This window comes from Sitodiplosis mosellana, unplaced genomic scaffold, assembly GCF_009176505.1.
Source record: "Sitodiplosis mosellana isolate CC-2019 unplaced genomic scaffold, AAFC_SMos_1.0 Smas_scaffold_6165, whole genome shotgun sequence".
Classification (NCBI taxonomy): Eukaryota; Metazoa; Arthropoda; class Insecta; order Diptera; family Cecidomyiidae; genus Sitodiplosis; species Sitodiplosis mosellana.
This window is the reverse complement of record NW_022601406.1, coordinates 4,845,279-4,861,581: the sequence shown is the minus strand read 5'-3', so window position 1 is coordinate 4,861,581 and position 16,303 is coordinate 4,845,279. Positions and strand designations below refer to the sequence as shown.

At 34.7% G+C, this 16,303-nt stretch overlaps 2 protein-coding genes and 2 long non-coding RNA genes across 5 annotated transcripts in view; 2 read left to right on the top strand and 2 right to left on the bottom strand.

Annotated features, from left to right (window-relative positions):
• Positions 1 to 687: 687 nt before the first annotated feature.
• On the bottom strand, positions 688 to 2,407 carry LOC129574663 (uncharacterized). Its single transcript, XR_008688721.1, has 6 exons — positions 2,323 to 2,407; positions 2,151 to 2,249; positions 1,978 to 2,076; positions 1,805 to 1,903; positions 1,664 to 1,744; positions 688 to 1,589 (listed from the first exon to the last, which is right to left on the bottom strand). It is a non-coding gene; the product is annotated as an uncharacterized LOC129574663 (long non-coding RNA).
• A 2,865-nt stretch (positions 2,408 to 5,272) lies between these two features.
• LOC129574572 (uncharacterized) lies at positions 5,273 to 6,974 on the top strand. The gene is made up of 2 exons (XR_008688704.1): positions 5,273 to 5,948; positions 6,110 to 6,974. It is a non-coding gene; the product is annotated as an uncharacterized LOC129574572 (long non-coding RNA).
• A 4,422-nt stretch (positions 6,975 to 11,396) lies between these two features.
• On the bottom strand, positions 11,397 to 13,894 carry LOC129574658 (ubiquitin-conjugating enzyme E2 J2-like). 2 transcript variants are annotated; one of them, XM_055456949.1, is made up of 3 exons: positions 13,138 to 13,894; positions 12,825 to 13,035; positions 11,397 to 12,643 (listed from the first exon to the last, which is right to left on the bottom strand). In XM_055456949.1, exons 2-3 carry the CDS (start codon positions 12,834 to 12,836, stop codon positions 11,828 to 11,830), a joined length of 828 nt encoding a protein of 275 aa, XP_055312924.1. In that variant the 5' UTR covers positions 12,837 to 13,035; positions 13,138 to 13,894; the 3' UTR covers positions 11,397 to 11,827. The 2 variants fall into 2 exon arrangements, with proteins under 2 accessions (XP_055312924.1, XP_055312923.1); XM_055456948.1 differs by having other exon boundaries at positions 12,825 to 13,021; positions 13,138 to 13,595.
• Positions 13,895 to 14,374: 480 nt separating this feature from the next.
• LOC129574657 (importin subunit alpha-3) overlaps positions 14,375 to 16,303 on the top strand; it is a 6,421-nt gene continuing 4,492 nt past the window's right edge. Inside the window, exon 1 of the mRNA XM_055456947.1 lies at positions 14,375 to 14,515. Coding sequence (XP_055312922.1) covers positions 14,453 to 14,515 — 63 coding nt within the window. The 5' untranslated portion in view covers positions 14,375 to 14,452. The remainder of the gene's footprint in view (positions 14,516 to 16,303) is intronic.

Below are 16,303 nucleotides of genomic sequence, written 5' to 3'. Positions count from 1 at the left end.
TCATTTGAAATTGGTAATTTTCCTGAAAAATTGAAAATGGCCAAAATCACCCCGGTCTTTAAAAAATGTGGCAATAGGACTGACTACAAAATGTACAGGCCAATTTCCATTTTGAATACTGAATCAAAAATTTTGGAAGCATGCATATATGAGAGACTTTATGATTTTCTTGAATAAAAACAATTTTCCAAAACAAATCAATTCGGATTCACAAGAAAATCCAATACGACATCCACATGCATCTCATTTATTGATAAGATTCAGAGAGCTCTGAATGATAAAAAAACTGGTATGCACAATTTTTCTTGATGTAGCTAAAGCATTTGACTGTGTGGACAGAGGCATTTAAATGAATAAACTCGAGCAACTGGGTATAAGGGGGAACGCTTTTGACTTGATTAACTCATATGTTATGGAACGTCAACGGGTTGTTGAAGTTGTCAAAATTCACAGTAATATTGGTGAAACCAAATACGGTGTAGCTCAGGGATCTAAACTGGGACCACTCTTATTTTTAATATTTATGAATGACATTTTCAAAATAAAACTTCATGGATCACTTCAACTCTATGCGGATGATTCATCCATTACATATGTCTGTAATGATATTGAGACACTATCAATCCAAATTAATGATGATCTTGAAAAAAATAAGTGAGTGGTTTAAAAACATTCTCCTTGTGCTAAATGGTGGAAAAACCAAACTTTTATTTTTCAATTCAATGAGATCAGCAGCAAATAACTTGGGGGATATTTACTTGAACAACTCAAAAGTCGAAGAAGTAAATGAAATGAAATATCTTGGGCTGTTTATTGATGCAAATCTGACTTGGAACTCGCATGTTGATCATGTTTAAAAAAGAGTCAAACCCTATATTGGTGTATTCAGAAGAATCGCATACATGTGCAATGACCGTGTTAAGAAATTACTGTACTTCTCTTTCTTTCACTCACACATTATATACCTTTTAACTATCTGGAGTGGTACGGGTAATGATAACATAAAATTAAAACTTTGCAAAATAAATGCATAAGAAACCTTTTCTATAAAAAATATCGATCGGGAGTTATTAGAACAAAGGACTTATATAGAGAACATAATATAATTGATTTTGAACATCTAATTGAACTTAAACTTAACATTAACTTTCACAAAATCAAAACAAAGAAATTAAAAGCAAACATAAAAATTGAGTTTAACCATGATCATTGTCTTTTGCAAAGTTGTACAGTTTGACAAGACCAACAATTGAGTTTATCCAAATTTATACACTATATGTATAATTTATTTTCATTCTTGGACTTTGCCTACGGCATTAGACTCATACAAATCGCGTTCAAATTTAGCACGGATGTACGTTAGGGTCACAAAAATGCAATGTAAGCAATTAAAAAGACAAATAACTTGAGCTGTTTTTTGACAGAATAATAATCGATGGTCCAACAAAGCAACAATATTGGTTGGTATGGCCAATTGGCCATAGATTGACAAAAAAAATGTTTTGAAATTAATTCTAAACTACAATCAAAAAGGTGAACCGGAGGAAATCATCCGATTATTCAGCAAAATTGGTTCAGCTATTCGTCACCTGAAAAATACACATCGATCAAAAAGATCAAACCAATTTCTTATATGTATTGTGGAAAAAAAATGCAACATTACCATTGTTAATAGCCAATTGAATCTATTCTAGTAGCCAATCACCTAAATTTTGGACAAAAAGTTTCGCGATCTCTTTGTGACCTAAAAATAATACAGATCAATGAAAAAGACCAAATCGATATCTTATTTAGTCAGCTTTACCATTGTTAATAGCCAAGTGATAAGGAGTCTGATTCGAATTATTTTTATCAAGTTATTTTGCTCCTTCACGGATGAGAAGTTCAGCGATACTCTCATGACCTAAAAAGTAATTTAGATGGATGAAAAAGATCAAATCAATCTTCTTTTAGTAAAGACAAGTATTCAACTATTACCATTCTGAGCAGCTAAATGAAGAGGTGTCTTTTTCACATAATTTTCACTATCAACATTTGCTCCTGCACGGATGAGAAATTCAGCGACACTCTTATGACCTAAAAAGTAATTTAGATGGATGAAAAAGATCAAATCAATCTTCTTTTAGTAAAGACAAGTATTCAACTATTACCATTCTCAGCAGCTAAATGAAGAGGTGTGTTTTTCACATCAGTTTTACTATTAACATTGGCTCGTGCACGGATGAGAAGTTCGGCGATACTCTTTTGACCTGAACAATAACACAGATCGATGAAAAAATAAATCCGTTTTCCTTTTTAGTGAGAATAAATAATCAACATTACCATTGAGTGCAGCTGCATGAAGAGGTGTCCATTTCCTATCAGTTTCAGTATCAACATTGGCTCCATTGTGGATGAGATGTTCGGCGATACTATTGTGACCTGAACAATAACACCGATCGATGGGAAAAAATCAGGTCAATCTTTTATTCAACAACAAAAAGTATTCAACGTTACCTCCCATAGCAGCATAATGCAGAGGTGTCACATTCTGATAATTTCTAATATTAGGGTCGGCTCCTTCAGCGATGAGGTTTTCAGCTTCCTTCACTTTGCCTGAAAGAATATGAAAAATATTCATAGATCAATGAAATGGATTGAACAAAACGTTCTTTTAAAAAAACATGTCCAAAATTACCATCCAAAGCAGCTCTATGCAGAGCTGTGTGTCCATACTTGTCTTTTTCGTTTACTAAAATATGCACGAAAAGTTTAGCATAAATGAGGTTCTCATATCTTTGTTACAAGGTGCTTTGTATATGGAATTTAATAGTTTAACTGGATAAATAAATGAAACTTCAATCTTACTTTTCCTCCCTGGTGCTCCACTCACATCCCCGATTAATAACTGTGGAAAAGGAATCAAAGTGATGCAATTGGAATGGGAACAGCGAATTTAGATTAATTATAAATGTATTAATAACAGTTTCCAACTGTTTTTAATAGAATAAATGTTTCCGGTGGACATTTTTTTGGAATCGAAGTTTGTTTTCAATTGAAAAACTTAAAAAAGGACACTTTTCATTTTTGAAATTATTTCAGAAAAAATTAGCACAAATTGTCCACAAAAGGAATCAAACATGAAAAATTTAAAAAAAATCGACTGAAATTTTCGACTCACCTCGGATACCACCGAGCCAATGAGCAGCAGTGTTAAAGAACTTCGACTCAGCATTTTTCTAGCTTTGAACTATTAAAAGTTTACTGTGAACGTATCAATTGGTAGGAACTGTTTGATGGACATACGAATCGAATGCATCCTCTTATATACTTTTCAAGTGTGGCCACGTCGGTGGCAACACACTGTATAATTCAATCCACGTACAATAACGATTCTAATTAAAGTCCACAAAATATTATCGCACACATTTTTTGAGATAACAATGTCAAAACAATTGATGGAATTACAATTCCACCTGTGCACGTGTGTTTAATTTCGCGTTCCACATCATTGAAAATATCAGATGTTTACATTTATTCTTTCATCACCTTCATCATGGTTTGGAAAATAATCCAAATGGATCATGAGCATTAAACTATAAATTCAATGTAAAAATTTAAAAGTAAATATTTTTCACTCTTGAAGGGTTGAGTGGTGTTACTATGATACGTGGATGTTTAAATTTAAAAGTAAACGCGTGAAGTTAATTATTGCCCGTTTTAAGTGGTCTGCATTTAAAATTTAAAATTCCAACTTTGCGAAAACGGCCAAAAAATGAAATCTGACAAAGTAGAACTTAAAATTTGGTCGTAAACAAGAAAAACTGGCTTTATAAGTACACCCTATAACCGTTATGGGGCCTTGAAATCATGATTTTCCCGAATTTGGTTGAATCCTCAAAAATTTAACTTTAAAATGCGTGATTTAAGAATTTTTCCCGCCAAACCATGTTGCAAATAAATCAAAAATTGTTGAAAATGGTCGAAAAATTCTAAATCAGCAAAAAAAACTTAACCATTTTATACGTTTTTTGAGTCCAAATATGCAAAAATACCATTTTTCGTACATTTTCAAAATTTAACGTTCAACTGCGTGATTTAAGAATTTTTCAAATTAAACCGTGGGTCGAATAAGGCAAAAGTGGTGGGAAATGGTCCGAAAAGTCCAAATCAGTAATAAAAAGCGAGCACTTTTTACCATTTTTGGGTTCAAATAGGCAAGAATATCAGTTTACGGAAACCCTCAGTATTTAACTTTCACATTATGGTAAATTGTTTTGGGAAATCGCCTTTTTCGACAGTATGCCCATCCAAAACATTTAGCCGGCCTCAAACCAAGCACTAAAAGCGTGGGGACACGGGTTCGAATCGCATGTGTGCCGAAAATCTTTTCTCTTCAAAATATCATTGGTTTTATCAATGGCATTGTGAATTGATGGATTGCGGCCCATGTAAAGGCCCGTGGGATGCTTCGGAAGGCACTTTAAGCCGTGGGATCCCGTGTACTCAATACAGAAGATGAGTTGTTCGAGTGCACGTAAAAATGGGGTGTTTACTCGCTAGATTGGTGTACATGATAAATTAATATCCGATACACCTACCGCAAATAAACAATGTTCGGTTACTGATGAATATATCGGTATATCAGAAATTGAAACATTCCTCCATTTGAAAAACCGAAACAAAAGATGGTCGCTTGGCTCTGTTGGATAAAAAGTGGTTGAATGGTCTCAAACAACGGTCACACCCGGAGTTGTCAACCGGTTGATTGGGATTGTAAAATCGGGACCACCCACTTCCTAAAAATGGAGCCAGGTATGATAAGTCTGAAAAACTGAAACAGCCTCTGGGTACATTTGTGCAAAAGGTCACAGACCTACGCATGGCTTCTGAATTAAGAAAGAAATCCGCCCTTCCAATCCATCCATCCATCCATCTATGGTGACAAGACCGATTCACCTCGAACCTGTGATGGACATATCTACACTGTAATTCCAATGGGATTAGAATAGTATGCACGACCATCCACATATAGTGGCTAGCCTCTGTTTGTATTGTGATTTCTGCACAGAACTGATGACAGTGCGTGTGCGTGTGTTAGTATATCACTTTGCAATAGCCGCTTGAACATTTGCAATGCTACACATTGAAAACAAATTCGACAATTTGAATTTCTGAAATATTTCGTTTTCAATAATAATGTTTTGACGCATGGAATTTTTTCATATAGCTGGGATTAAATATAAATCCTTTTGGATTTTTTAGCTAAAAAAATCTCAATGGTATTAATTCTAATCCCATTGGAATTACAGTGTACGAATTCTGTAATTATTCTGAAGAAATTAAATTTGATCTCAGTGTACTGCTGTCATTCCACGTACGGAAGGTTTGACTCAAGCCGCTTGAGTATATTTTTGATATATTATTTGTTCAGTCGGTATAAACAAAATGGTTTTCTCGTTTCGAATCACACATTTTTATGAAATTTCAATATATAAATACAATTTTTACATCATTGATATACAAAAATAAAAGAGTGAAAATAGGAGATTTCATGCCAGCGACATTGTGAAGTGCACGGAAAGTCGAATTCACACATTAACTCTTAGATTTAAGCAAATTTCAAATGTGAAGTTTGTAATCTCATGAATTTCGTTCAAATGTTCAAATGAATTTTAAGTAAATTTGGTTGAAAATGGTCAAAAACAACCAAACATGGAGTTTCCAAAAAAAAAGTTGACAGAGACATTGCTAATAGTTGAATGTGAATGGGTTAAATGGATAAAGCCAAATGCGTCAATACATTTCTGCAATACGGGTTAAAATATAAAACTCTTTGCAGCGTTGATGAAATTGTCAATTTCTTTCAGCAATTCACTGGATCAACATCAATCAGTAGAAGTGAAATTTTTGCAGTCGACATGAAGAGCTTTTATATTACAATTTTGGTCATTGCAACTCTTATCGCAGTAAGTTAAAAATTCAATTTAAAATTCAATTTAAAATCATTTTAAAATACTCCAAATAATTGATCAAAAAAATATTGGGATGACAACATGAAAAAATTCACTGATCGAACTACCAAGCTGTTATTACTAAATTTCTCGTTTTGTCTAATTAACTATGTTAGGTGTTAATGACAGGATGTGCAAATGCTGCTGGGTGTGATCTTGTCCGTTGTATTGCTGGTACTGTATGTATAGAAGACAAAAAAGGTAATGCAAGATGCGTACCAACATGCAAATCACATGCAGAATGTGGCAGATGTGGATTTTGTTTGAAGAACAAAAAAGGATCGTCTAAAAGTTGCTACTATCGATGTTGGGATAAACTGTGTATTCAAGGCACCAAATGTAAAATAACCGGTAGACCTAGACGTGGACATTGCATTTACCCATAGTCACGATTATGTTCAGCATCAGATAGAGAGTCAAACCATCAATCAACAATAATATAGAATTTAAAACTCGAGTACTTTAAAATGTTATTCGAAAATTATAGAAAAATTTTCCAAATTTCTAGCTTAGTTTCAATACAGCTTTAATGATTTAAGACAAGTTTATTTAGAAATATCAATTTTGGGCCATTTGTTCGGGAAATTTTTGAAAATTGTTTAAACTTATCCTATAAGAATATTTTTGATTGCAAACAAAACTGTCAGTAGCATCTACGTTGTGAATAATATGCAAACGCTGGATGTGATCATTTACATCATTTACATTTACACCTTCACACACACGGCTGCGCACAGATTGCACATTTTGCGCTAAGAGCGAAGAGTCAAGAGAATATAGTACCATATCTTTGAGACGATAGCTCATTCTATGCACACTTACACACAGTAAATTTATTTCATCACAATGCATTTTGTCTGTGACTGCCAGTTTTGTGTAGATGTCGAATTAATATTAACGACAGCTGTGTGGTTTGATTGGAGTGATGATTTGAGTCGAATAAAGAAACGAGAAACATTTAAAATAAACTTTCTTCAAGAAGATGTGATTATTTTTCCTTACAACATCTCCTTTCGTTTGCCTTTTTTTTGAACTCTGTGATTATTCCAAAGAAATCGAATTTGATGTCAGTGTATTGTTGTTATTCCACGTACGGAAGGGCTTGAGTATATTTTCGATATATTTTATTTGTTCAGCCTGTAAAAATGAAATGGATTTTTCATTTTAAATTTGCATGAATTAGCCATTTCAATAAGTCACGCATATTCATTTATTTGGATTTCGTTCCATATTTAATGAACAAATGTCGAATGAAGTCAGTTTCATAATGGTTTTGTTTGTGGCGTTGTTAGCACTGAGAACTTGTTTTTTTTCGATCAACATCAACCGAATGAAACGAATCCAAGCGGGTGTTAAATTTAACATCGAAATTTTCAATAGTAAAATAAAAAAATCTTTCCGTTACAAAGTCAAAATTTGGAGAGAAAAAATTAGTTTAGTTAGTTAGTTGATTCATTCACAATATACTGCCATACATCTTACTGTAGAGAGATGACCTAGCCGCCGAAGCTGAGCAAAGCGAGTTCTATACAATATTAGAACATTTTTTCAATTTTTCACAAAATTGAACTACAGCCCTGTATGAATAATTGACGCTACGCAGAGCGCCTAACAGGTTTATGAGAATGCCATTTTCCAAACAGATAAGCAACGGACACACATACACATAGTAACAGAAAAAAGATGAAAAATATTTCCATAGAACTCCTAAAAATCTAATTCGAAAATCAAAACTAACTGCATATTTGAAAACCTTTTCCAGGCCGCAAGAAATCAAACGGCACATATAACAACAAAGCTAAGAATTAAAAAAACCAAAATTATAGTTGAACATACGGACGCACGAAATTGACATACACACATTTTTTTTTCATCACAAAAATACACGTGCTTATCCTTCTTTTCAAGAAGATCAATTGCCTGATAGTATGGAATCATAAAATGGGGAAAAATGAAAATCGTATGCAATTTCACTGCAGTTCACTTGGTCACTTTATTTCATTGTTTCCTTTCATAGCTGCAAAATAGTAATTCTCAACAGATATGCATGGAGAAAGACAAGAACAATTTGTTATTTCGAACAGATGATGAAATGATCTAAATTGGATTGTTATTCTTAAAAATATATGTACCTCTTCTCTATTTTGTCCGTGTACGAAAATCAAAACAGAAAACAATGCAGCATTTCATTTGTTGGTTTATTTACTATTTCCTATATTTTGTCCAGAAAAGCTCTTGAATTTCCGGAAAGCTCTTGAATTTTTTTGAAAAGCTCTTTCAAATTAAAAGTTCCAATACACAATTTTCCACAGTGAATTTTTCTTGCATTATATGACACACACACACGCGGTTTGCGTTTTGTTTTATTCTACAAACTAAATTCGAACATTTCAAGTTAACATAGAAAATTTTGATTGAAATGAATAAAATAAAAGTAGCTTATCAATAGAGAAATTCATAGCCTTTTGGGCGATTTGAGTAGTATTTTAATTGAATTGTTTCTGCATCGCTCCAAAATTCGACTCCACTCTTCTTGGTATAATCAAATTCAATCATAAGCTGGGTAAAATGTTAGCTTGAATTTGTTGTATTCTGGACGATTTTCAATTAATGTGAGCCAGTTGTTGTAGGCAACGTTGCCAAAATCGAAGCTGGTGTTGATTCCCAAGTCTGTCAATCGATCCGTTTCATGAAGCATTTCAACGAGTCCGTGTTGTGTGATATTGCCTCGATTTCCGCTATAGACATGCAGTGTGGTAAGGAGTTTCAATCGTTTCGCTAAGCTCAACATGTGCGCATCATTGATATCGAACACATGTAACAGTTTTAATTTCTTAATCGTCGTCAGTTTAGCAATACTTTCGATGAAAGCGTCATCGATTTTATTTTTTTCGGTTTCCAAATGTTCAATGGCAACATTATTTGCGGCAAAATTTTTAAGCAATGGCTGAAGAGATACTCCCAAGCAGTTGATCTTCAGTATTTTCAACGCCTTCAACGGAGTCAAGTACATTAGATTCCGTTGGACGATACTTTCATGTGCTATCGAGTCAAACACAATATGAAGCACTTCCAAATGTGTCAATTGGCCAATTGCTTCTAAAATGTGGTATGGCAAACGTTCACATTGAAAAAGTTTTAAATATTTCAAATCCTTGGCTTTTTTGAAGAAAGTGATCAATGGATTATAATGATCCGGCGTGATAATTGCCAAATTACTGAGCGATAGTTTGGTTAAATTTTTACCACAGTAACGTTCAATCAGCATCAATATCTTTCGTGATGAGCCAACAGTTTCAAATGCCATTTGCGGTTGAATATTCAGCGATGAAGTATCATTGCCGAAATTGCGAAGCAATCGCAGTATCACTTTCAAATTACTTATTTTTTTCCTTGATACGAAATCAATACGATGGTACTTCAAACGGAATACACACTGAGCCAATGTCTGTGTACGTTTACAAGTCTCAGCAACGTTGGACAATTCAATCTCGTTCATAAAACCGAAAATTACCAACAAACAGTCATCATTGAGATCCATCAATTGCGGTTGACCCTTACGCTTTGGTTTTTTTTCTGACGTTTCGGTGCGTTCCATATCGAAACACTCGTTTCTGGTGCTGATTTTGAACGTGTATCTGGCTTGTTTTGATGATGATGGTCCTTCTTCTGTCATCGTAACTATTTAGATTATCGAAAAAACCAAGAATGGCCTGATAATATATTGCTTTTTATTGTTCAACGGTCTCCACCACAGAATTGTATCTAATAATTATAGGTCCGATTGTTTAACTGCTAGGACAAATATACACACAGTTGTGAATAATTTTGAATGCAATGCAGAAATGGTCTTGACTGGCTAGATTTAGCAAAACTTGTACAAAAAATGCTTGCCACACTGATCAATTTCACGTTTGCAAAGACTTTAGCTGTGAAAAGTGTGTATTTATTCCAAAACGTTTGAAAATCTTCGTTTCCACACTTTGAGAGCTGATTTGGAAATACTTTTCTGAGCGAAAGGTATTTGTGAACTACCTTAGTAGAAATCTTCCTGACACTATATAAGAAGTGTTGTGGTTATTGGCTCAGAGTTTGACAGGACATCGGTTTATGATCAGAAGAATAGATTCAGTAGGGAAAAATCGCTTTGACTAAGTAATAAGATCTAGTACCTGATGTTCAGGTTTAATCTAGTACCTGATATTGAACCTGTGGCTACTATCAAACCAAAAATACTGTGACTGCTCTCAAACCAAGCATATAATCCCTTCACCATGTGAAAAATTCACAAAGAAACTGCTCAATTGAAATCAAATGTGCATATCAAATGGTATTCTTAATGGTCAAATTCGGTATTGTCGATACCTTCAACACATCAATGTGTGAGATGAACCGGATTGTGACTTCTGTGAACTAGGAGGAGGAGACGCATTTGAACCGATTAGATTGAATTTCTAATTATTTTGCAAATTCAAAGTGTTGACAACATTTGAATCCGGTGCCTTTTGTGGTACGACAGATTAAAGTGTTGTTTTTCAAATACTTGGAACAGATATAGAATCTATTCTCAGCCATTTGATTTTCTATGAAATCTTTCGCAAACTTCAGTAACATCAGTTGAGCCAATCCAAGTCAGTAAAATGTACTCTTTCGATGGAAATATTTCTAATCTTTTCATTCATCCAGATGAGATATAAGACAAAGCGATGGACCTTAAATTTAATATCTGTATAAAACATTACCGTATGCCTTTTCATTTTCCGGGTAATTTTTACAAAAAAGATCATAAATCTATGCGACACTTTTTTTGTTTTCAAGCTAAACCATCTTTTCCAAGCGAGAATAAAAAGAACACCAAAAGATGAGAACAAACCAGATATTCAAAAACGGTCGACTATTTGATTTAGTCCAATCACTTGTGCAGGGTTGCATTCAACATGCAATTGATAATAATTGAACCCGTGAGCATAAAAACGACTTAAAAAAATCGCCGATCAAAACGTAACATAGATTTTTCGGCGTAACATACCAGTGTACAATTTGTTCCGAATTGAACGAGTAACAAATAGGTGTTTCGCTTTGTTCGGTGACGTTTTTATAAGTCGTTTTTATGCTCACGGATTCAATTAGTAAGCCTTGAATGCTTTGTCAACCGAATGAAACGGTTCAAATGCTGCATTTACAGGGTTTTCGATGATAACGAAAAAAAAAACCATTTGCAAACAGAGAATGACAAGTTTCCTGTTTTGTTTATATTTTCGTTCATATCAAGTGAATGATAATCAAGTTGGCGGTTCGTGTAATTGGAGTTAGCTATGTCGATAAGTTTTGTGAAACAGAATAATGTCACACACACACACACACACACACACACCGAAGTAGAGAAAAAAAACGATTTGAATGTAAATAGGTGCTTGTTATTTGTATTTTTCCTTTATTTCATCTCATCATTTCATTTTCAGCTTAAAAATATGATTTTTGCTTGTACAGAACAATGATTTTTCTTCTTTTTTTTCGATATATAATTTAGCCATGGTTATTCCTTAGCATTAAAATGCATAAATATCCTTGAGCTGTCTTCATTTTCTGAAGAATATACATAAATGTGTTTGTGATTTATTTTTTGTCTCCTTTAAAAATGTCTCTATTAGTATCTCTCTTTAGTTTTTCTATGATTTAGCTAAAGCTTATTGTTCACATCATCAATCGTTTTGATAAATAAAAAAAAGCAATTGAAGCAAAATGCTAAGGAACACATTCATTTCCAAAACACATTCGCACCCAGATGACATGCAAATACTTTCGTATTCATTGTTTTTTTTTTCTCAGCTCGTTCACTTCATTTGCTCGAGATTGTAAGCATGGTGGAAGATAAGAGCGCCAAGGCAGAAACAAATGATAAGTATGAGATGGGGGAAACCGCCATTGTCATCGATATTACCCGGTGAGCTACGGTTAAGTAAACCATTTGCTGTATCCGTTGTTCCATCACCGCCGCCGTTCGTTCCATTGGCCGCCTTCATTTTGGCTTCATTTGATTCGCGCTCCTTAAGCCGTTGTTTGATTTCTTTGCACAGATCCGGAAATAATGTGGTAAAATTGTGATCCTTGAGATTATACTCAAGCGAATCGTATGCAAATTGAAGTTTTTCTTTGCGCCCCGTAACCATTGTGCCCAATGCCGAACTATCTTCCAGCATAAAACTGAGCAGCCCCGTTAAAATGCTCGATACACTCCACGCTGGATTCCATTCGTCCGGATGATAATCGCTTATGCTAAGACATAGCCGTCGATTCGTTTGGAATCGTCCATTTGGTGTTCGCATATAAATTGATGGTGGCTTAAATGGATATTGCTGCGTAAATACTAAACTACCGTGATACATTCCACTGTAGTATGGGCTGTTTTCCGGTCCGCTTATCACATAATGCCATTCGAGAATGTTCCATGGCAACGGTTCGGCTCGAATGTATGGCACTGGGTCTTTGTTTAAATTGATGTAATCCTGTTGAAGTCGCAGTACTGCTCCACGATTTCGGCCCATCACCTGTGTCTTGGTGATCGGTTTGCTGACTTTGGTTGTTTTTTCACTTGTTTTCGATGTTGGACTCTCGTTCTGAGTATTTTCCATATCCTCCGTTTTTTCCATCTACAACACAAAATAGAACGCAAACGAATGATTAAAATTCAATTTCAATGCCAACCAAATATAATTTTAATTAATTTTTTTTCCCACTTAGATTTTCAATTGAATATATAGTGGTGTGTACGCTCACGTTGTATATGAGCATGTATCGAGCATGTACAAAGTGTTTTTGTTTTTTAGTCACCTGTTTTGACATTTATGTACACATCAGCCTCAAATGGACACGTAAACCCGACAATGTCTCACTGCCAATCAATTCGTTTGAGTCGTGTGTGCCAATATAGTAATAAATTCGGTTTGATCGGCTCTTTGGAATGATGATTTTCGTTCGTGGAAAATGCGCTGACACAGCGGATTTTTTTTTTCTGCTTTTTCTTCGTCCTAATTAAACACAACTTTCAATTCGATGTCAATTTTTTCATTTATTTATTTTGCCAAAGAAACACAAAATTTGGACTCAAAAACAAAAACAGCAACAACGAAAAAGAAAAATTCACCTCAAAATGACTTCGATTTAGTTCATAACACAATGCGACGACAATTTTGCGTTGACAATTCAAATGGTTTTACTGTCATTGTTCGATAACATTTGAACAAATTCACAAAAGTATTCATTTATTTACACCATTTTACAGTGCGATTTTATTTACTGTTTTTTTTTCCTTCTTTTTGCTTCTTCTCTTCATTCAAGTTATCATACGAGAAATGAACACGAATCGGAATACAATATTCGTGTGTGGTGTTGGTTTTCTATATCATTGTCGCATGTTTTGATTTGCAAGTAAATCTGCCTCACTTCCACACACACACACACGACAGCGAAACATATGAGCTCGTGTTTGTTTATCGATGTGTGCGTTTGACCGAGAGACGATGTCATTCGATTCTCAAGTGTACGGCTAACAAGTATATGTATAGTAAATCATCAAATTGTTTTTTTTTTTTGTTCGTCTCCGAGAATCTAGACAATGTGCGATGTTAACAAAAAAAAAAGAAGAAGAATCATCGTGCGGAACGATTTAAATGATTATGAATCATTTGAGTAAATTAATGTGTTTGAAACTATCACATAAATTCCAAAAAGTCTATTGAAATGTCGTCACTCGATTTTTTCTTTTAAATCCCATGGCAATGAAATCTAATTTAAAATGATGCAATGAAATGACGTCATTTTTAGGCATGAAATTTGAATTTGTCTGAAAATTTGCCGAAATATCATATCATTCGATTTCGACGGTAATTTTCCCTTGATTTTTAGCAGAAAATTTATTTCCATGATGAAATTGAAAGCAAAAAGAGAAGAAAAAAACGACAACAGATGATGAAATCTTATGTTATCGATGGCATTGAACGCATTCGATGCGTTCGCTCGCTGGATGAGATCACTTCGGAATGGCGGCGAATGAACAAGTGGCGCCGTAGCACTAATACTCTAGTGTTATGCTACAACCGAACGACGGACGAGCTGTCACTGCACGCTGTTTGAGCAGCCATCGCGGCGAATTGGAATTCTCTTGTGCTCGTTTGAACTTGAGTGAAGTTGCTGTTATACAGGCAACACACAAAAATGTCGTGTGTTAATTGTTAAAAGGAAAAGTAAGTTCCACGAGAAAGCACACATACATTACGGATATACGGGACGATTGAGTGTCAAAAATTGAAGTGAATCAAAACGAAACGAGACGGGACAGGCGAAATTTTTTTTTATATCAATCTCACATACATCAAAAATTGTATTTAACGCAAGACAACCGAACCGAATATACAACATAAACAGCGAGAGAAAATTTATTTTAGTTTTAAAACCGCAAAATGGCCGATCCGCAAGGAAAAAATCGCTTGCAAGAGTTTAAATACAAAGGCAAAGATCAAGATGTAAGTAGATTGAGCAAGAAAATAAATAATAATACAAATCTGTGTAACGAAAATGAAAAATCATTCGAAAAATGAAAAGAACAAAAAAAAAAATTCGTCTAAAAAAAAAAAAGAAGAAGCCGTTCATTTTCCCAATCGAAAAGTAAGACAAGACACGGGAGAGAAAAAAAAAAAATCAAATAAAAAACACGATGCAGATTGAGAGAATATTTTTCTTAAATTCGGGCACGGGGGGAATGTGTGTGGATTTTTGTGTGTGGTAATTGGCATTTCAATGTATCATCTGAATGTATATTGCGTCCAATCCAAGAATCTAGAACCACGAGTCGATTGAGAATTTTTCCGCTCCGAATGTCGCATTCGGTTTTTTTTGCATCGCAAATATTGAAAATGAATTTTTTTTTCCTTCTTCAAACTTCAATGAAGAAGACGAGAGAGAAAAAAAAACACACAACAACGAGAAGAAAGTAAAAACGAACGAATAAAAAAAAATATTCGACGACATAAATGGAAAGATTCAGAGAGCAGCAGGCAATAGAGGTTCTCTTGATGTATATATTATACATGATTTTTTGTGTGGTGTAGAGGCACTTCATGAGGATGAGAGAGAGGTGATATTGTATGTTAATGTGTTTGTGATTTACGAGACAAGAGCAGGGCAATCGCGGCACGGCCACTCAAACATTCAAATACGTTCGACTGGCAGAGAAACACAACATACACACACATACACACAGTACTAGCTAGACGGAGAGTGTGTGTGTGTGTGTTTGTGTTAGTGTGAGTGTGTGTGCGTATAATATTATATGCACGCCTCACAAACCATAGACATAATCGACAATTGAAAGTGTGCGATTTATTTTTCTCGAATGACAAAGGAATCATTTCATTGAACGAGTGTGTGATCAACCGATTTGTTGTTGTTGTTATTTTTTCGTTCGTTCATTTATTTCATTCGCCTCTCATCGAATCTATTGCAAAATGTTCTGTAAGAAAAACGTATCGCTCTCTGAGTCTCTCTCTCTCTCTCTCTCTCTCACACATTCTATAGCGGGTCGCGACAGAAAAAAAAAATCAACATCGAAGCGAAAGACAAAAGTAAAAAACAAGCGACGAATCAGAAATCGCATTTGTGGCCGGAATCACTTGACATTGTCGATTTTTTTGAAGCCAACTTGATAGAATGATCATTTTTAATTATTAGTCATTCAGTTTTATCAGCGGTGATTGGGTTTCGCGATCAAAGTCAGCGTATTTCTGCTGCTGCTGCTGCTGCCGATTTTTCAGTTTCACTTTTTTTTCGTGTCCCTTTCTTCTTGTTTTCGTTTATTGATCTGCGCATTTTGAACTTCATGACGACAGGCTTTTTATAGACATTTCACACCGAATCAAACACCAAATCGATGCAGTTGTAATCGATGCAATTGCACTTTCGAACGGAATGTCGGATTGCCATTTTCCATATGGCAATTGTTTTATTGATCGATATTTTCCACCGAACAAAAGAAAAAACATCTATCTCAACTCTTGCGAATCTGTCATTTTCACATCAACAACGCAATTATCGCAAATGCACACCGTTTTCTGCTGACAGACTGAAGGAAAAACCCGAAATAGACAGTGAGAGAAACATTTGCCAAATATAGAAATAGAAAGCCAATTGAGTGTCGCAAATGTGTGAGAATATTTGCGGCACACAATTGTTGAAAATGCACACACACATGCAACTTCAGAGGGCACACAGCAGAGAGAGAGAGAGAGAGAGAGAGAGAGAGAGAGAGAGAGAGA